The 22,108-nt window shown below is 39.5% G+C and overlaps 1 protein-coding gene across 1 annotated transcript in view; it reads left to right on the top strand.

The window, feature by feature from the left end:
• The window catches only part of PLXDC2 (plexin domain containing 2), a 410,249-nt gene that overhangs the window by 248,819 nt on the left and 139,322 nt on the right, over positions 1–22,108 (top strand). The window contains exon 5 of the mRNA XM_004605351.2: positions 20,644–20,766. Within this exon, the coding sequence (XP_004605408.1) occupies positions 20,644–20,766 (123 nt within the window). The remainder of the gene's footprint in view (positions 1–20,643; positions 20,767–22,108) is intronic.

Below are 22,108 nucleotides of genomic sequence, written 5' to 3'. Positions count from 1 at the left end.
ATTTAATGTTCTTGGTTGGTGGGTTAAATGGTTTTCTTCCACAGTGAACAATCTTTTAACCAGGTTAGAAGACACATCTGTGCTATTTTCCGTGGCAAACCTTAGTGAGTCCATGAATATTTCTCAAATTTTTTATGATAAAGGAGGATCTTCTAGAAGACAATCCTGAGATTCCTAAAGAAGGGTTCATGGGAAACTGGCGAGTGGAAGTAATACCTGGACATGTTATTTGATTTTTCTCTTGGTTTTATCCATCACTAAAAAGATTAAATCTACCTTGGTGTGAGACACTGTATTAAGCATAGTCAATTTATTGCCTTCCTTCTGTGCCATAGACAAGGTCTGGAAGTTGCCCCAGGAAAGTTATTATGCAAATGTGACTAAGAAATTTTCCTGATTAGTTGTTGCCAGTGCAGAAAAGGGTTCAATTCTGCTTATGGGGTTTTCAGTATTGGTGTTTATTCAGTTTGAAACATTTGAGTACTTGCTGTTTGGATTTTTTTATGTTCAGATTAAAAATAATGTTATGATATTTACTCCAAATGGAGAATATATTTTTCTAGAAATGATTTCGTAGGGGAATATGAACAAAAGGAGGCACATTTAACACAATCTTTTTACTAGATTTTATAAGCAGTTCTAGATACAAGTTAAATACTATGGATAAGGCATTTGCCTTGGCATCACCTATGGTCCCTTAAGACCTTCCAGAAGTGATCCCCGAGCACAGACAGGCATGGCCCCCAAACACACACACACACACACACACACATAAAAACTTTGACCTTCTGCTGGAGTGATAGTGATGTCCCCAATTGATCCCAGGTACCAGCTGGTCCATTCACGAAGCATTTTTGGGAACAACCTTGAGCAGAGTTGAGAGTAGCACCATATTAAGTGAGACAAACCCCTACTCCCCCCAAAAAATAAACAAACAAACAAACTTTTGTACTTCTCTCAGACAGCTTAGTCAACTAGTCTCTGACTATGGCTCCCTCAAAGGTTTTTATTTAAAAACAAACAAAACTTCAGTGCATTTTTAGAAATTCACAGAAGAAAAATTTCATCTTCTATTGCTCAGCTATTTGCTGAGTTTATACAGTTTGGTATTCTACTCAAGGGAAGATCATCAGTCAGGCAACAAATAAGCTTCATTAGGACAAAAACCAGTTGCTGTACAAAGTGTTGTGGTCTGTCTTTCTCAGAATGGGTGGATGGAATCCTGTCACCAAAGTCTTGGAAGGCAAATATGGCTCGTAAAGCAGGTCAGCATTGGCAGTGACTGATTTAGATCTGCCCTGCCGTGTGCATCTCTACTATGGTATTTCTCACACACCATGCTTTGTAGGGCTTAGAAAAAACTCAGTGGTGAACAAAAATTTTGAAGCTCATCTCAGCTAAGCTTAGAAATTGCCACATGGCATTTCTTTCCCCTCTGTGAGGTTTACCTTAGATTTAAAACTACCATTTTCTAAGAAACATGATCCTAGAGTGAATTAATGAAACATTGGAGTAGGGATGGAGCAGAGAGAAAGGCTCCCTCAGTCTGCTGCAGCTCCGGGACTCTCTCCAATGTCTTGTCACAGAGACAGAAGGGACATTATCACAGAGGTGGGGGACAGGAGAAAGAATCAAGTGGTGATTAGGAAGAAGATCTGTGCTTGGCAGGCGATATGTCAGGAAAGGACTCATAGCAGTTATCAGTGTGTGAGAGTGCAGGTATGGCTATTGCCATTATTAAAATTGGAGGCAATCTTATTCTCATTTCCCAGTAGAGATTGTGTCATTTGATGTCTTTCCAAATCACCTTTCTCATATTCTAATCTTTTACTACCTTCAGGATATGACTTAGGCAAAATTGTTTATTTTATTTTAAATCAGTTGATGAAGGTATCATTCACATCCCAAGTACTGTAGATAATTATTATATACAACTTGATGGCCTTGGAGCTAAACATCTCCCATGAAAACATCATCCCAATCAAGGTCAATAAGTCCATAATATGTCCCCCTCCCTCATGTTTTCCTTTGTGGTAGGAATACTTGACCTAAGATCTCTATCGTCTTAGCAAAACTTCAAGCATGCAATTGTATACTTGAATACAATATAATACAATATGATTTTCTTATCCATGAGTGCTGTGCTGTGCAGTATCTACAGAATCTATTTTTAATATTAAATGAATATTGAGTTTGTGAGAGGTGTAAATTCATGTTCCCAGTGGGGAAAATTAAATTTTAAGGGTATATAACATTTTTGAAATAAAGATAAAGATACATAGAGTAGGGTTTTCTAGGTTGTTTTCTTTTCTTTTCTTTTTTTCTTTTTCTTTACCTTTTTTTCCCTTTTTTGTAGGGGGGTCTCCCAAGCAGTATTCAGGGGACCCTGGGAGGGCAAACTCCCAATGATACTCAGCAAATGGGCCAGTCAGTCTGTCTTTGGGCCAGCACTGCCATGCTGCTTGGGTAATACAATGCCTGGGACCACCAAGGCCATGGGACCATGCTTGGAGAACCTCCAGTGCTGCACCCGGTAATGCTCAGGAGTCATGTAGGGTCAGGGATCAAGTTCAAGTTCCTGTACATATAAGCAAGCACTCTCGACAACTCAGCTATTCTGTTCCCCCAGCTCTGAGTTCTGGCATTTCTTCATGTGTAAAAGGATGAAAAGATCTGACCAGAACTGAAATCAATAAAGTTCTTAATCATTTATTCTAAAGCAAAAAAAGAAACACTTGAACCACTCCTAATGTATGACAATAAATTACCTCTTATGACTGAAAATTCTCACCCATAACACAAGAAGGTTACAATGGTTAACTCTCTCAGTTTTGTAAAATAGAATATCCAATTTCCCCCAACTTTCTGCTTGTAGCAATTAAGTTAATGTTATGCTGTGTGTTTGTCTTCCTATTTTCCCATAACTTATAGCAGTGGCTATTAAGTTTGGGACATTGTCTCAATGGCATATGTCATCATTTTTTATAACACATTATTTTATAAGATACCACATTACTATCTCTAGCAGGAATTACTTCTTGATTAGCCTGATAGAGTAAATGATACTTTCAGTGGAACACTGAGAACATTAAAAAGTCATTACACCAGGATCTTTCTTCATCTAGGTCGTTCTGCCCCAATGTTTGTAAGCTGAGCTCCAAATAATTAGATGAGTTGGATTATATTTTTTGAATAAAATACAGTCTTGTCTTTTGGTTTCTTTTCTTAATGATGATTGGCATCACTAATTTTCTGTTTGAAAATGATCTTTCTGATATCTTTTCTCAGATGGAAAATAATTATACTATTATGCCAGCGGATAGTGTTTAGATGTTCAAGATACTACTAGATTTAGGAAATGTTCCCCAGAGTAATTAATGATTGGAAGCATAAAAACACTTCGCTAATCGATATAATTCCAAACCGTAGAAAATAAGTTCCCCGCAGGATAACCTGCTTTTCTTAAATTTTGCATCTAGCCCCAACTTATTTGGCCTAAATCAACCCCCTGTTTACTAAGTATGGGGATGGATGAAATATATGAGCATAGTTTCTATTCCAAGCACTCTTGCAATGTAGTAAATGCTCAGTCTGCTCCTTTCTTTATTTTCAGAGGAATATGTCTAGCTAAAGAAATCAGACGGGACGAGGGGGAAGTGTGGGTGTGGATATCTCTGTGTGTATGCGTACGCATCAAAAATACTTTCAGTACCATAGGACATTTTAAAAATGACATGAAAGTTCAAAGGATGTAAGATATCTGCCTGGCAGAGGAGATTTCCCAGAGATCTTCATGTTTTCAGATCAAACTGAAAGAAAGTATGATTTTGACAGGTGTGGTATGTGCAGAGGAAAGGTTCTTTTGGAAGGAAAAGGATGGAGGACATAGGGAGAGGAACGGGAAACAAGAAAAGGTCGCCAAGGAGTGGTGGAGTACATGACCTTTAGCGCCCTGTGGAGAAGACCTGCAGGGCAGATTGATGCTGGGCTCAGGAGGACTCTGGCAGGGAGCCTTGCCCATCAGGGCTGCTTCATCTTCACCTGTAACATGCACAGTTCCTTCCCTTCTGATTTCTGTCAGAAGTAATCATACGTAATCACTGATTAGAAGCTTAATTTCTATTAATGTGTTGCTTTGGTACCATTCAGATTGCGGACTCCTTGTCTTTTAAATCATTAGTTCTCTGAATTTCTGCAGCTTTCTGAATCTTTACTGATTCATTCTTTCTGTGTCCTCCTGTGCTTCTCCTGTGCTCATTCCCTTCCAGCAGAAAGGCTGACCTCCAATGTCCATGCCCTGGCTCTCCTCTACAGCTGCTCATGGTGAGGTACAGATCCTTGTCCTACCCCCTTGTTGTTACTTTAAGGTGATTTGTCCCTCAGAATCGTAGAATCAGGTAGCCATCACCATCTCTCTTAAGTCTGCCTCCCAACTTCATACATCTTTCCATTGTAGTCTTAGAAAGCTTTAAATTTTTCTTTTAATTTAAAGAACTATGATTTCCAAAACTATAAAGCTGCTTTAAAAAAATTACAGCATTGTTAACGATGGTTTCCCATGTACATAGTTCCAACACCACACCCATCAGCAGTGTACCCATCCTGGTCACACAAGATTCCCAGTGCCCCTCCCTTTCAACACCCCCCCCACACACCCACACACAAATTCAGGTGTGTGGACCAGCTCTCTTGTGCTGCCTTGGGCCTGTAGTTGCTACCTTGCTGCTGTGTGTCTTTAACATATGAGAGAGAGTGTTCTATACCTATCCCCTTCCCTCTGACTGACTTCATTCAGCAGCAAATTCTCTACTTCCATCCATGTTGCCAGCAAGTTGCATGATTTTTATTCTTTCTTAGCACTGCATAGTATCCAATTGTGCATATATACCACAACTTCTTGATCCATTCATCTGTAGTTGGTGATTTTAATAATCTCCATAATTAGTATTGTTATGGAATAATAGGTCATTATTATTGTACTAAGTGCTGCAGTGAACATAGGTGTGTATAGATCCTATTCAGTTGGTGTTTTTATTTAGTTGGCAGAGAGCTTTGTATTCATTTCAGGTATACAGTGTGATGATTTGATATGTGTGCGCATATGAAGTGATCAGTACAATGATTTGCTATGTATTGTGCGTGGTAAAATGATCACTACAATGTCTACTTAACATCTGTCACCACAGGATGAGACTTTTCAAGATGTACTTTGTGAGAAATGTGAGCAAATTTTGAACATGCCATGGGATTATTCACTGCTGTCCTATGGCTGTGCACAACTTACTGATTTCATGCCCAGGACTCTACCTTTTACTTCCTTTCACCATCACCCCTAACACCCAACACCCCACCAACCATCATTTCTTTTCTATATACTTGAGTTTGGTTTTCTTTGTTTTTGTTTTGTTGATTATTGTTCCATTTTGGTGTTTAGATTCAACATATAAATGAAATCACAGTTTAATTGTCTTTTTTTACTTACCTAATATTTCAAGTTTTATACATATAGTTGCATATGACTGGATTCTATTCTTCTTTATATATAGGTGGTATTCCTATATACATGCATATGTGCCACATCTTTTTTCATCCATCAGTGAACACTTAAAGTTGTTTCAATAATTTGACTACTGCACATATCTTTTCAAACCAATGTTTTTGTTTTCTTCAGATGAATATTCAGAAGGAATTTCTCAATCATCTGTTAGCTTTATGCTTAAATTTTTGAGAAGCATCCAAGATGTTTTCTCTAGTGGCCAATTTATATTCCCTGGATAGTGCACAACAGTTCTCTTTTCTCTGTAGCCCTCTAGTCCTAGGCTTTGTTGAGAGGATTACAGTCTTCACATTTTATTCCACATGCGCAGAACCTATCTATATTTTAGACTGAATTCAACTCTCCAGCTCTCTGTGATTCGCCCCTTCCTCTTCAGCCTGACTCCCAACACTTAGGCTCCATGTCACCATGCACCTGCATTATTCCACTCATCTCTGGCTCTTTCCTGCATCCTGTGTCCACCATCACATCCTCTCCAGGGAGTGTGATCTCTAACAAACTCAATGCAGATGTATTTTTGTTGGTCTCCCCTGCTTAGTGACACAAAAGAAACCAACCAGTGTTTGTTGAGGGTCTGTTCTTCACATAGCAGTAAGCAGTGGAGTACACTAATGAATTCATTCTCTGCTCTAGAGATACAGTTATTGTAGTGTGGGTAGAAGATGTGTAAACCCAAGGAATGCAGTGGAATAAAAAAAATAATAATTGAATAAAAAATATCTTCAGATGTCTCTGTCACTTTCTAGCTCCTTCATATAAACTTACACATTTAACCTTAACAATGAGTTATTCATGCTATTTTAAAAAATAAAAATGCACAGTACATAGAAACAAGTGAAAAAGAAGTAAACCAATATATTTAATATGCCAAAATGTGTGGACTCAAGAAAAACATTACTTTATAATTCTATTTTCAGCCATTGAATGATTGGAGTCATGCTCTTTCATTTTCACAAATTTGCTAATTTTATACCTTTACATCTGCTACTGTCTTTCATGGTCATTAGAAAAAGTCATGATAGGAGTTCAGTCTTCTTAAATTATTTAAGATTTGATTTGTGGACTCACACATCATCCATTAGAGAAAAGGTCCCATTTGTGCTTAAGGAGAATGTGTATTCTTCTGCCCTTGGGTAGAATGTTGCCTGTGTGTCTGTTAGGTTCCTTTGGTCTCTGGTGTTATTCAGGTTTGATTGATTTTCTGTCTGTCTGTTGTGCCCATTTGAGGAGAGATTGTTATTTCTTTCTCCTTGTAGTTTTATCAATCTTTGCTTGAAATGTTTAGACACTTTGATGTAAGGTGAAAATGTAAATATTACAGCTGTTGTGAGAAAAAACTGGAAATTGGAGCTGAAGAGATAGTATAGATGGTAAGATACTTGCACATGGCTTACCCTGGTTTGGTCCCCAGTACCCCATATGGTCCCTGAGTCCAGCCAGGACTGAACCCTGAGCACAGAACCACAGAGCAAATAGAGCCCAGAGCATTATTAGGTGTGCCCCAAAAACAAATCAAAAAATAAAAAAAGAAGAAAAGGGGGGAGGAAGGAAGGAAGGAGGGAGGGAGGGAGGGAGGGAGGGAGGGAGGGAGGGAAGGAAGGAAGGAAGGAAGGAAGGAAGGAAGGAAGGAAGGAAGGAAGGAAGGAAGGAAGGAAGGAAGGAAGGAAGGAAGGAGAGAGGGAGGGAGGGGAAGGGAGGGAGGGAAGGAAGGAAGGAAGGAAGGAAGGAAGGAAGGAAGGAAGGAAGGAAGGAAGGAAGGAAGGAAAAGGAAGGAAGGAAGGAGAGAGGGAGGGAGGGGAAGGGAGGGAGGGAAGGAAGGAAGGAAGGAAGGAAGGAAGGAAGGAAGGAAGGAAGGAAGGAAGGAAGGAAGGAAGGAAGGAAGGAAGGAAGGAAGGAAGGAGGGAGAGAGGGAGGGAGGGAGGGAGGGAGGGAGAGAGAGGGAGGGGGAGGGAGGGAGGGAGGGAGGAAGGAAGGAAGGAAGGAAGGAAGGAAGGAAGGAAGGAAGGAAGGAAGGAAGGAAGGAAGGAAGGAAGGAAGGAAGGAAAGAAGGAAGGAGATGGGAGGGAGGGATGGAGGGAAGGAAGAAGGGAGGGAGGGAGAGGAGAATGAAAGTGTGGAAGATTTCTTAAATTTTTAAAAATAGAATGCCCTTCCGGCCCAGCATTCCTACTTCTTGGTGTTTATTGTAAAGAATCCCCAATTACTCTAATGAAGAGACATTTGCACTTATATGTTAACCGCAGCATTATTTACCCTACTTAAACAATGAAAAACACCTGGATGTCCACTGACAGAGGAGTGAAAAAGGGAAGTGTTTTATTTTATGTGCATTTAGTTTGGGGTATGAGCTGGTATGATCAGGGCTTCCTCCTGGCTCTATGCTCAGGGGTCATCCTTGTGGGAGTCATGGAATGATACAAGGCACTGGGGACTGAACCGGAATTCGTCATGTAGAAATCAACTGGCTTACACACCATGCTAACTCTTCAGCCCTAAGGATAAAGGAAAGGCATATGTATATGAGTCCAGTGAGGAAATACTTTTATGCCTTAAAAAGAAGGAAATCCACATTTGATGGTGATAAGCATTGAGTTCTTTGTGCTGGGTGACTGATCTGTTCAGAGAAGGAAAAATACTGCGCACACACACAAAAATACTGCACAATTTCTGAGCTACTTAAAAAAAATAGCCAGGTTCATAGAATCAGAGAAAACAGTTGATGTCAGGGTTGATATTCAGAACAGTGGTGGATTGTCATTGATTGTACAGTTACAGTCAGAAAAGATGACTCCAATTTTGAAGACCAGCCATGCAACATGGCACCAATAGTAAGTCATGCAATATTGTCCCCTTCAAGAAGACAAATGGTAGATCTCATGTTAAATGTCCTTGCCATGATTTTTTAAAAGGAATAAATGAACAAATATCTTTCTGTCGACCACATTTGAGATCTTATAATGTTAATCATATATGGCTAACCCTTCTTCACAAAGTTAACTTCCCCGAGAAGCATTTGATATTCAGAATGTTTGCAGATCCTAAAATAAGCTTTCAAGCATTTTTCATGTTCTTTTGCACTTGTTTTATTTATTTTTTTTAGTCTCTCACTGAGTCTTTTAGCCTCTGATCACTGATTATTTACTCACGAAAGTGAAAAAGATTTTACTTTTTTCCAAGTATTTTCTCTGCCCTTTACATCATTTTGGATTTCAGATGACTTCTCAGTGATTTCAGATGACCTCTCGCCTTTTCCTGACAGTAGTCTTTCTCTGCACATGACCTCCATGCCTTTCTTTTCCTTACTACCTCCTTTAGTAGAAGAATATCTAGTGGGATCTGTAATGAACTCTTGAGATTTAGCCTGTTATCTCTATTCATCCAAAGTAAGTTTTGAGTCCTTGGAACAAGACCTCCTTCATTGGGTATTTCTAGTATTTAGCCAGCTCTGCTTTATAAATTGCTTTGCACACTAATTATACTGTGTTGTGTTTATTCAACACAATGTCAATATGTATGGTTTTTGCATATTGTTCCAAAGAAAAATCTGTATGAAAATTGGAAAGAAAATCTTGATTCTGGAATATATTTGCTATATTGCTCATGGTAGCACTTGTGAAAAATAAATGTTCCAGAGAAGAATATTAATGTTTTTTCACACATACTAGACTATATTGAAAGTTTTCTTTAGATACAAGTAAAAATGCAATGTGTAGTCCTTGATGTTACTTTTCAGTTCATTTCTTTTAATAGTAGTTTACCGTTATTGCCCACACATCCGTTCTTAACTGGGGGAGAGATACCACTGCAGTTTTCATGGTTAATTTAACAGGTCATTCCTCCAGTTTGTAGTTCCTGAAATGTTATTTTTCCACCACAGCAGTCTGATTTGTCCAGATCCTTAAGGTCCCTATCTCCAGGCACAGGAACTTAATACAATGGCAATGAACTCCACATTAGAAACCTCAGTAATGATAAACTCCCCAAGGCCTCTTTTGTTAGAATACCTAAGGCAGAAGTTGGATTAGATTGCTTGCACACTTTTGTTCTGCAACTAACCTTAGAGCCCAGATGTAGCTTTTTCTTCACCAGTTTCCCCAGCATCGTAAGATGGGACCACCGTCTTCCACTTGAGGTTCTCCCATACTCTTGGCCTGGATCAGAGCATCCATTCTACTCTGCAAAGCCCTCCCCGTACCACCTCGATCCACCCCACCCCCAGGTTCAGCCCATCCCATCTTTCCATAGTTTGCTGGAGTTTAGTGAACCTTCACCTTATTTCAAGTATGATTCCTCTTTATTTATTACCTATACTCTGCTTTTTCAACCTCTCCTCTCCACTCCCAGTGCCGGGGATGAGACTCAGGACCTCATACATAAGGCAGTGCTCTACCAGTGAGTCAAAATCCTAGCCCCAACCTTAAACCTTGTGTTTTAAAAGATTCTAGCTAAACAACCAAAGTAAATATAATGGAGAAAACAGTCAGGTCCCCAATACCAGAACAGAAGAGGGTGAAAACAGACACAGTTGAAAATTGCTCCTTACCTCTCTCCCCGTGTTCTATTGTCCTCTCTAGCTGTCAGCATTCTCTTGAATGTGGGTTTGTCCCAAATGCCCTTCCAATAGTGCCAACCTGGACATGTTCATCTGTGCTACTACCCTTTCTGGTGTTCCCATTGCCTTCTATAAAACTCCCTAAACCTTTGCCATGGCTACCGAGGTCGTCCCCCAATCTGACCTCTGATCGCCGCTCCCCAGTCTCACTTCTAAGACATGCCCTACATTGTGCAGAGCTTGGCCTCCCTGTTCTCACCTCCCTGCCTTGGGCTGTTCCTCCAGCCCACAAAACACTCAGCAGTGACCTTGCAAAGCAGCGAGTCCATGAATAACTCCTGGGAGGGACTGTGTGGAGATACAAATATGAATGAGGTTTGGTCCCTGTCTCATTGGGCCTGAAGATAGGTGGCTGGCCAGGGGGTGGGTGGGAAATAAACATTTGCACGTAGACATGGTAATACCTGTAATACAAGCCCGGACAAGCATCAGGCGAAACATCAAAGGACTATAATCAGATCCTCTGGGTTGAAGAGGATAAAAGAAAGCTTCACAGAAGAGGAGACGTTTAAATTGAAGCTTGAAAGTTGAGTAGGATTTTTCCGGGCACCAAGGGAAAAATGCTTCTTCCACTTGGAAAATGCAGCACATGAAGGTGAACAAAGGCCGCTAGTACCAAGACCTGCCAGAGGGCTGCAGCTGCGCACGGGAACAGCTGCGCATGGGAACCGGGGATGTGAGGGAGAAGAGGGAGGAGTCAGGTGGGTAGACGGCCTGGGACCCTGTTAGTTGTCTACACTGTCTTTGGCCAAGCCGTGTATACTGTATACATGGTGATGAGTGAAATGAGCTTCTCCCTGGGAAAGAAGGAGATAGTGGAAAATATCTTGCAAATATATTTTTTTAAATTTTCCTTTTGAATATGGCTGTCTGTGGAATGACTAGGTTCCTTGACATTGGAGTCTCGTATAATTTGGGGGGTGAGGCATTGGGTGGTGGCCGTGTGATCACACACCAAGGCCATCATATCACTCCAATACCAAGAACCTCACTTGCATTTTGATTGTTTCAGAGCGTCAGGTATTCGAAATTGTCCCATATTTCAGAGTCTGCTGAGAAGGAGGAACCCCCAGGGGCTGTTGTGACCTGTTTCCTAGAGATTTCAGCGGCATGGGTTTCAGTTGTAGACATCTTGGGTGTAACTATAAAGGAGGGAATTCGGGTCACTTATGCACGAGTGCAGGATTTTTGACAGTGGCAGAAAGGGGAGTGTAAGTGTTAAACCCCCCAGAGTGAGCGATCGGCATCTCTAATTTGCGTCTTCGCCCTTTTCCCTCTTGCCTCCCCTCTCCCAAATTGGTAGAAGGGTTGAAGCATAGGTTTTTATTTTTGAAAATGGAAAGAGGTACTCACGTGACTCAGGTGTCTGAGGATCACCTTGACCTAATTGCACAGAGCACTGGGCACATACAGACAGGGCATCCTGATGGGCAGGCTAATGTCCTCAGACCCATGCCACCCCCCACCTCCTTGACTTCTCTGTTGGTTCCTTCAACGGGAACTACAGATGAAAAGACCAGGGAAAGGATTTCTCCCACTACACGGCACTTTCTCATCTTCTGCCGGAGCAGACATAAAGTGGGTCTAAAAAATAAAAATGCCAAAAGCACATCTTCAGTTTCGATTAGTGTGAAGCAGTTAACAGAAAGTGCTCTTGAGAGAGAGTTTCTTGCAGCACATCCACAGAAGCAAACACAGGAGAAAACCGGTTATCAATTACAGTGTTGTCGAGCAACTTCCTGAGTCCCCTTGGAAAAGATCCTCTTTTCTACCTAATAGGATGGTGGCTTTCCTCCTGAGTCTTTCTTGCAGATGTAAAGAGGTGTGGTGGGGTGGGGGTGCGGGGTAGGGAAAGCTTGAGAATCTTTTTCATCTTCCCTGGGAGTTAATAAGTTGTAGCTGCATTTGGAAGATGTTTCCTAAGAGCAATTACAACATTTTTCAGCCAGTCTAGGGTGCCTGCTTTGCTGTGTTGCTGGCCTTTGCCCTCTCTGTGCTCTTTCCTGCCCCTTCTCACTGCCTGTGGTTCTGTTCCCAGGTACAGGTAATTAGGAAGTAAATGAACCTCCTTTGTGAATCACATTTCCTTCTGCTTTTCTTTGCTTGGGTAATCAGATGTTACGGATTAACTGAAGTAAAGGTGTTGCAAAAGAAGTGACAAAAGATGTGAAGTCAAAAGTTTCTGCCATCTTTCTTGGGCGATTCTGACTTCCTTAGAAAAAGAGGAAATAAGGAGAAACCATCACAATTGTTGTTCATCATCAGTTACTTTCTCTCGCCAAGGCTTGAAAAATACTTTCCCAGTCTTATCAAATATTTTCTTGATAGTTGGTTTTACACTAGAAATTGCATTTTCTCCTTATTTCAATTTATTTAAATTTATGAATTAATGTCTTTTATTCTATTTTTTCAGGGGAGGGGTTATACCAACCCAGTGGTGCTTGGGGGCCAATAGGTCACTCCAGCTGACCACCTCTGGTGATGCACTCTATCTGGAGGACGGGCCTGATAGTTCAGTATATTCTGTGCTAGGGCCAAGTGATGCTGGGCATTACCAGGGATCCATGATGTGGTGCTCTAAAGCAAGGGGTAGGGCTGGTGACATGCAGTGCTGGGGATCCAACTTGGTGCCTTGAGTATGCAAGTCAAAACTGTAGGATTTTGAGGTATTTCCCTGTCCCATCAGTTAGATATCTATTAATAAATAAGAATATATTATTGTGTACCGTCGCCCACAAGTGTCTGGACAAGTTGTTAGGACTCATTTAGAAGTTGAGCAAAATTGCTGCGTATAGCACATATGCTGCCTGAGCCCATGTGCTGCTTGTGCCCTCGTGGCCGAGCACATGCTGTGCCCCAGTACATGTGTCGCCCGCATCTCCCCTCTTGAGATGTGTATTTTCATGCTTTTGTGTCTAGTGCTAGGATGTGTGTAGAGCTCTCTCCACTCTTGGAGAAGCCCACGTTCTCTCTTGAGCGCGTTACTCTTACTCTTCTCTCTCCCTCTTATCCCTTCCTCCTTCCCTCAAAAATACCTCTAAATAAAATCTGCTTACTTCAAAAAAAATTGCTAAGGATAAAATCAGTGTAGAATGTCAATTGTGTTTATGAATGTCATCATAAACTAATAAAATAGAATTGTAAGCAAAAGTTTTAGAAATACTGACTTTAAAATTAGCTGAGTAAATTGGCATAAATCTAAAAGTGATGTGAGGACAGTTTTTTAAAAGTTAAAATAGTAAAAGGTATTTATGAAAAAATAAAGATATGTTAATTGAGAGAATTAATTCTTCCCAAACTTATCATTTCAATGCATTTTCAGTAACTAACATGGTTATTCTATTTGTGTGTGTTTGTGTATTGATTGGCTGAGACCAAAATATCTATGAAAGAGAAGGGGTGAGGGAGAGTCGACTATTTTCAAAGGAAAAGACAATGGTTATTCATCAGGCTATTGATTCACCATGCATGAACATGCAATCATAAAATATTGCAGCATATGGACAAGGATAAACATGTTTGCCATTAGGTTAGAATGGGTGCTCTAGGAGGCATTACATAAATTATAAAGCTAGACATGATTAGTTTTATATGACAGGTGAGTGAGAATAGAAAGAAAAAATGGGAGGGTACTGTTCTTGCATAGAAACATCAACATGGACCCATATTTTAAGCCCATAAAAATAATATTAAGAGGAAGAAAAGATGTGATAGGTATACATAAAATGCTTAGAGAACCATATAGAAAACTGTAATATTCACCTAAGGAACACTAGTTGGTGTTTGACTGGTTGGTTGTTTTGCTTAGCTGAAGACCAAGTCTTGGAAGATAGTAAAATCAAGGCCAAGACTTTTCCAGGCACTACTCAGAAATTAACATTTCAATGGCAGATGAACTTCTTAAAAGAATTAATTTCATTATTGCTCAAATTTAGGGTTGAGTAATATAATCAATCAATGTAGCTTAAGTGCAACCATGCAATATCATGTCACAGCTCCCAGAATGGCAAAAACTTGTAACTATCAAATTTTGAAGGGGAAATGAAAAAAAATCCATGTAGAGGCATGTGATATGTGAGAGTTGGTGTAAGTAATTGGGAAAACAATTCAGCCTTATCTATCTATAGTGACCTTGCACATGCCTTGTGATCTTGGAACTCAGATTTAGGATTTACACATATTTATGCAAGGGGTGTACAACTGTATACTATGCTATATAGGATTTTAGAGAAACTTTGTAGAAATGAACCAGGGCATGCATCTGAATGTTTATAATACCTCCATGTGCAATAGAAAAAAAATACAATTATCCTGAAGATTCTTCTGGTTAAGCTAATTATGCTATAGTGAGATAGTTAAATATGATATAGCAATAATAAATGAATGGCACACAGCAAGTTTGAAGCAGAGAGCAAATATCAGAAGAACTTTAGATTTGTAGGGGTTTCTTTTAATCATGATTCTTTAGTTAAAAAAAAAGTTATGGATCTAAATACTTATCTTGTGATAACTCCTAGGGTCAAGAAAAAATGCCTTGCTAGTATTTGATAAAAACAAGTATATTCACGGGCATACTATATAATAGATAAGTCACATGATCCTTATTTGATCCCAGGCATCTTATAAGGTCAACTGAGTATGGGGAGTGATTCCTGAGCATAGAACTGGGAGTAAATCTTGGAGACAGGCAGATGTGGCCACCTACCCCCAATAATTTAAAAAAAATCTTAAGAATTTTTCATATCGAATATGTAACAGTTGCATTATAATTCTGTCAAAGAAAAGGCTCATGCTAATTAATGATAGTATCTAAGATGAATGCAAGAGATTCTATATACCAATGCATTGGAACAATATTTATTCTAATAGACTTCAGCGCTTTAAAGGAAGAGTACAAAATGGCTTTCACATTTCTTTATATTTTAATATACCCATTTTGTGTACTGTTATCACTTACAAAGTATGGACTTTCAATATTCTCTCAACCTATATATAATGTACACTAATATGTGTTTATGTACATATATTTGTATATATTCCTGTGTATGTTTATAATTGTGAATGCATACACCACTAGTATATATGGGTATGTATACATACAACACACAGACATATAGACATACACATGCGTAAACAAATACTGTGTAATATCAGTTCCTTTTAATTAAGTAGAGAGACTTTCATTCTTGGCATATAACATTTTGAGTATTCAAAATGTAGAGCACATACCATAACACCCAAAAGGAGAGAGAGAGAGTGAAAGGGAATGTGCCTGCCACAGAGGCAGGGGATAGGTGATGGGGTGGTGCTGGTGGGAGGGATGCTGGGAACATTGGTGGTGGAGAATGGACACTGGTAGAGGGATGGGTACTGATCATCGTATGACTGAAATGTAAGCATGAAAGTTTGTATGTCTGTAACTGTACCTCATGATGATTTATTAATTTTTTTTAAAAAAGAAAAAAACATACTTAAAACAATTAACAAAACAAAACAGAAATGTAGGGCATGCCCAAAGAGTGAAAGATCACCCATCTACAGTTGGGTCACCGCTCTTATGTTTGCTTTGCCCCTTTCACTTGAACACTCGTCACCTTAAGAAGGACCAAGCTACGAAAACATCTGAGAAAAGCACAGCTCAGTCACAGGGCTGAAGTTGTAAAGGGAAGAACACATGTCGTGGGGACACTGGAAACATCACACAAGTGCGAGCATGGCCAGAGGACTGCAAAGATCAAGCACAGGCTCGGAGCGGATTCTGCAGCTGTGTAGTTGCCGCCCAGAGCTCAGCGGGTCGGCTGTCAGCACACGGTGCAGGCTGGGGCTGGCGCACGTGCTGGCAGCTGAGCTGCAGCCCCATTGCCTGGGCTGTGCTCACTGACAAACGCATACAGCACTCTCCTCCCCACCGGCTTTACTCAGTCTGATTTTCCAAAGGAAATTGTCACTCACAGTAAGTGAGCAATCAAAGGAAAAAGAACTCAAGTCAGGATTTTTTTTAATTACATTTTGTCTCATTGTGTAGAAAAATGCATATATCTGATCAATTCAGACCATGCGTTTATATTCCAGACGTGATAGACAGACACTCTGTACCACTACAGAATCACACAATATAGTCCTGTTGCGTTTCATGAAACCACCCTTGTGTGGTCACAGCTGGCAGACAGTTACATCCCCAGATTCCAAAACTTACCACAGCTTTCAAATCTCAGAGTGGCTTAAGAGATTGACTGGATTATAAGTGTTTGAAAAGGGGCAGCTTATAGCATGAGAGATTGTTCACAGGCCATTTGTACGAAATGTAAGTTGGGTCATGTTTTAGCTTGGCTTCAAGCAAGTTGTGTACCACAAAATTTGAGCAACTGACACAGCCACCACAGGCCATACCCAGTTAAATAACAATAACCCAGTTTCCTGGGCTGAGAACCAGAGCAGAACATGTGGAATGTTAATGAGGAATCTGTCCTCCACACCCCTCTGCCCCTGGCCAACCCCTCCCTTACACACACACACACACACACACACACACACACACACACTAAGCCCTCTTCTTAAAAAAGCATCAAGTTCAATTCCCTTGGATTTGTGTGTAGGGACCATACTATCAGCATTCCCAAGTTCACTAGAAATGTCATTTCTAGTTGAAAAGCCGCAGACAAGGTTAAACCCCCAGTACCCTCCAGGCAAACCCTTCAGCTGCAGCCTTTCCTTCGAAGTCAGAAATAACCAGTGAAAGATGATGAAGAAGACTATTTTGTCGTGCCCCTCGGCATGTTAGATTCTCAGGATGCTTCACAGCCAATTATAGCCTTTCTATGTTTCCTTCATTACTCTGACACTTCCAATTAAGTAAAACACGCATGTGCAACTGATAGGAGGTTGGTATGTTTACACGGTGCTTTTATCCATCAGAACGTATGGAAACGTTTATCTGTAGAATTTGGATCTTGAGGTTATTGATTAGCTGTTGTCCTATAGAAACTTGAGGCTGTTGATTAGCTGTTGTCTTATAGTTCAGGTCATTGGTGTTTGGGTTCATTCAACCATCATTGCTCCGCCATGACACTGATGCCATTCCAGCTCCATCTAACGGGTGAGGGAATAGAGGCCAGAGAGCTCAAATCACTTCAACTCATAGCTAGGAAGTCACTTGATTTTGCCATAAAGTGAATTGCCAGACTTTGTGACATCCACTAACCAAATTAAATCTTGTTTGGTGGATTGCAGTAGAACAATCTAATTTAAGCCTACCTATAAAGTTTACATTTAATGAAAGCAGAACTTGAGGCTAACATGGCTGGTAAACAGAGGTATTGATATTTTCACAAAAATAATACACTATTTTCTCCCCCAAACTCAGTTTAAATAAGAAACACAAAGGACACTAGTTTTAATTTGCCTTTCGAATGACTATAAATAAGATTTTTTGGTTTTGGCTTCTAGGTCACACTCAACAATGCTCAGGGCTTACCTATGGCTCTCTGCTTAGGGATCTCTCCTGGCAGGGTTCAGGACTATTTGCAGTGCTGGGGATTGAACCTGGGTCAACCACATGCAAAGCAAGAACTTTACCTTTTGTGCTGTCTTTTTGACCTTACAAATCAGTTTTTTAAAGGAAAATTGATATATATTGCTTAAATTAATCCAAAACTATAAATCACTATGTCACTGTCATCCTGTTGATCATTGATTTGCTTGAGCGGGCCCCAGTAATGTCTCCATTCATCCTAGCCCTGAGACTTTAGCAGCCTCTCTTTACTCATTCTTCCTAATGGTGCCGCATTGGAGACTCTTTCAGGATAAGGGGAATGAGACCCATCATTGTTACTGTATTGAATATGCCACGGAGAGCTTGCCAAACCCTGTTGTGTGGTCAGGATGCTCTCAGTACCTTGCCAGGTTCTCTGAGAGGGAGAACTAGACTATAAGAGGTTGTGCAGCCTCGAATGCAGCCACGTGCTTCTGGGAGCGCTGTTTTATAGTCTCTGGATCTTGGCTGTTGATGAGATTACACGGTCCTGGGGGTAGTTTGTAGTTTGTGGGTGTGGCTGCCAAGCTACTGGAAGCTACTGGAAAACTGGGGAGACTGGGTGGAGGAGGCCCAGTCCCTATCCGAGCAGGCTTGGAGATCTCAGCTAATTTTAACTAAATTAAAATTTAAACTTAGTTAATTTTAACTAAAAATTAAAACACCCTCCCCACTCCCCAACAACACGAAGTATCTCAGGATACATTATACATAGTACAAGACAAAGCAGGGCTCTCCTAGTGCCTCCCCTTCTTCAGGGGGTCTGGGATGCAAACTGACTCAGGGGATTCTCAAGGTGTTAGGTGCATGGGGAATGAATGCCCCAGCAGCTGCAGGTCCCTCTTTTCCTGTGTTGTCACTAATAATAGTGTTGACGGGTAGGCACAAAGAGCCTCATTCTGATTAAAAATAAAAGAAGGGGGCTCTTTGTTCTGTCTTATTCTGCCTTTTCTCATCTAGTGCCAGAACATCTCTGAAACACAAGTGGTGAAGGTCAGAATGAGCAGATTTGACTGCCTTGGGCACCTGGCCACCAGGGTGCCTTGGATGCTGGCAAAGGGGATATTGTTGCCATCAGAGGCATTGCCCTTGGTGACCACTTTATGAATGGTCAGTGGTGCTAAATTTGGTCTCAGCAACAAGGTGGTGCACATCTAAGAGCAAATACAACCACAGCCACTGCTGCAGCAACAACGCAGAAATGCCTTCTCTAGAACTGGGTATACTCAAAATGGCTTAGGTACATGGTAAAAGACCATGATACAGTGGGATTTTGTTACCTAGGAGATTAACCAAATGGTAGCCCTTGAGTTTTTTTCTTGTTTCCAAATGTAAGCTGAGTGTAAGTAAAACACACCATTCAGTTAAGAATTATACTTCTTGGTCACTAAGAACCAGCCGGAGATATTGATAGAGTTTGATTTATAACATAGCTAAGGAAAATAAATAATCTCTGGATCATTAAAATTAAATTCATTTTATAGAGTAGCAGGATTTATGCATCCTTGGGCTATTTTCCACATTTCTCAACGCAGTCACAGTGATAATAGATTAATAATAATATATTTGCATATATGATCTCAATTGTGAAATTTTCAGGTTAAAACTACTTAGAATTCCCTAAACTGACTCTCCTTTTCAGCAGCTAAAGACCTAGGAGGCAAGAAGCCAGAGTAAGATTAACAATTTGTCATGGATAATCCACAGAGTAAATAAAGCCTGTGTGAATAATTGAACGTGAGTAAGGTTGTAATTTAGGAGCAATTGAAAGTTAACTCAAGACGCAGTTCTCCATAGTAAATTCTACCTTAGTCTGGCATTGAAAAATCTCTATAGAGGCAGTTTTGTATTATCACTATCTTTTATCATATTACCTGCAAGAATACATACATTTTCTTCTTGATAAGGTAATATTAGTATAAAGGTGAGCAATCTGAAAGTTGTGCAAGGTTTTCATACATGTTTAGTTTCATTTTAGCTTCGAACAAAAGGCTCAAAACATTAATCATATGTGTCTGTGGTTTCTAGAATGTCCTAAGGCTGAAATTGGAGTTTAAGGAAATGCAATTAAGCATAACAAAATTACATTCATTTGTAAAAAATGCCTTGCATGTTCAGCTAGTGTTAATATAACAAGGAACTAATGATGGCAAACTGACTGGATAACTTACAGTATATTAGTGATTTTAGCTTTATAATCGCTTGCAAATATACCTTACCTACAATTGAAACTATACATACTACAGATTTCTGATTTACCAGGCCGAAAGGTGTTAATCAAATCATAGGAGAACATGTTTTTTATTTTTTTTAAATTTTTTTATTGAGTCACCATGTGGAAAGTTACAAAGTTTTCAGGTTTAAATCTCAGTTATAAAATGCTCGAATACCCATCCCTTCACCAGTGCACATATTCCACCACCAAGAATCCCAGTATAGCTCCACCCTGCACCCCCACACCCCTAATCCCCCCACGCCCCTAGCCCCCCACCCTTAGCCCCCCCCCGCCTGTGTAACTAATAAATTTCACTTTACTTTCACTTTGATTGCATACAATATTTCAACAAAACTCACTATTATTGTTTGGAGAGTCTCTCCCCTAAAGTCAGACCTGCTGAAAAGGAAGCATTAGATAATTTGTTTTCCATTGCTGAGGATGAAGAGGTATGAGGTCGAGTGACCACACTTAGTGGCCTCTCGGTTTTGGGTTTCTGTATTTTAGTAACTAAGTCCAGAGAGATATCTGCCAGAAGTTGCATCATTGCCAACTTGTACTTCTCAGTTTTTTTAATACAGCTGTTGCTACTGTTTATCAGTCATTATCGTTTTTTTTTTATTTAGTTACTATATTTTGTTTTCACTATATGACTATAATATAGTTGGAGGTATTTTACTTAGTTATTTGTGCTTTTTATTAATATAGTTCCTATTTTTCTAATATAGGTTTCATATACACTGGAGAAGTTGTACATCGAATGCTCACAGCCACACAATATATAGCACCTTTAATGGCAAATTTCGATCCCAGTGTGTCAAGAAATTCAACAGTCAGGTATTTTGATAATGGTATGTATTGATTGGGTTTGCCTATATGTTTTACCAAATATATACTTTTACAGATCAGTTATCTGGCTTAAAGCAATATTTTGACTGCCTAGATATTTTTTGGTTAGATTTGTAAGCTGTGGGTAAAAATGGCTTGAGATAGTCTTATTTAAATAATGTAATCATTAATACATGAAATAGATGTCTCATTTATACACTTTATTTAGCAGACATTACTAACATTTATTAGGTGGTATATGAAATGATTTTATCTAAATGACATCTTCAGGTAAAAATATATATTTTGATTCTACTTGTAGGAAGTCCTTCATGTTAAAAAAAAAGATAATTTGTTAGTTCTGATCTCTCAGTAGAGTCAATTTGCCTCATATATTGAAATTGAATTTCTAAAATATTTGAACTCTAGTTATATTAAGGTGAAAACAACTTTTAAAGATCTAGTGCAATGAGCAGTTAAAATATGCATATGATATTTTCTCTGGTTTTAAAATTCAAGCTTGATACGATTTATTAAGTATACTAACAACAACCTATCCCTACTATTTTGAAGGAAAAAATAAAATAGACTAGTGTCAAAATATGTTTCTAGCTGATATTTAAATTTAAATATAAAATTTAAAGAAGATATAAATGAATTATTTTATATCTACTGAAAAATGTTAATTTTGGTAGAAAGATAAGAGAAATAAGAGATGAATTGAAAATTTAGCACTGTAGCATTGTAGCACTGTCGTCCCATTGTTCATCCATTTGCTCAAGCGAGCACCAGTAACGTCTCCATTGTGAAACTTGTTGTTACTGTTTTTGGCATATAGAATACCCACGGGTAGCTTGCCAGGATCTGCTATGGGAGTGGGATACTTTCGGTAGCTTGCCAGGCTTTCTGAGAGGGACAGAGGAATCAAACCCGAGTCTGCCGCATGCAAGACAAATGCCCTACCTGCTGTTCTATCACTCCAGTCCATTAATTAAAGATAATTTCTTTTCTCATAACAATGTTACAAGGAACATATGCAATGCCAAGTATCAAACCTGGGTAGGCTTCTTGCAAGGCAAGTGCCTTACCTGCTGTAATATCACTCAGGCATACAATTATATTTACTCTTTTATTTATTCTATAATACAAACTTTTATTTATTTTCTTGGCTGACAATTTTACCTTTTAAATCAATCCACATGAACTAGGCTTTTTCTACTTTCATTGATCGAATAAAAAATTTAGCGTTAGCAGGGTAAATGTCTTGAAGTGATCAGTTTGCTAAAACCAATGTAAATAATGTGATGAAGACATTTTGCTCTTCAAAATAGCAAAGAAAGAAGAAAACTAAACATAAACACTCTA

Source organism: Sorex araneus, chromosome 9 (assembly GCF_027595985.1).
Source record: "Sorex araneus isolate mSorAra2 chromosome 9, mSorAra2.pri, whole genome shotgun sequence".
Taxonomy (NCBI): domain Eukaryota; kingdom Metazoa; phylum Chordata; class Mammalia; order Eulipotyphla; family Soricidae; genus Sorex; species Sorex araneus.
This window is presented reverse-complemented; position numbering and strand designations above follow the sequence as displayed.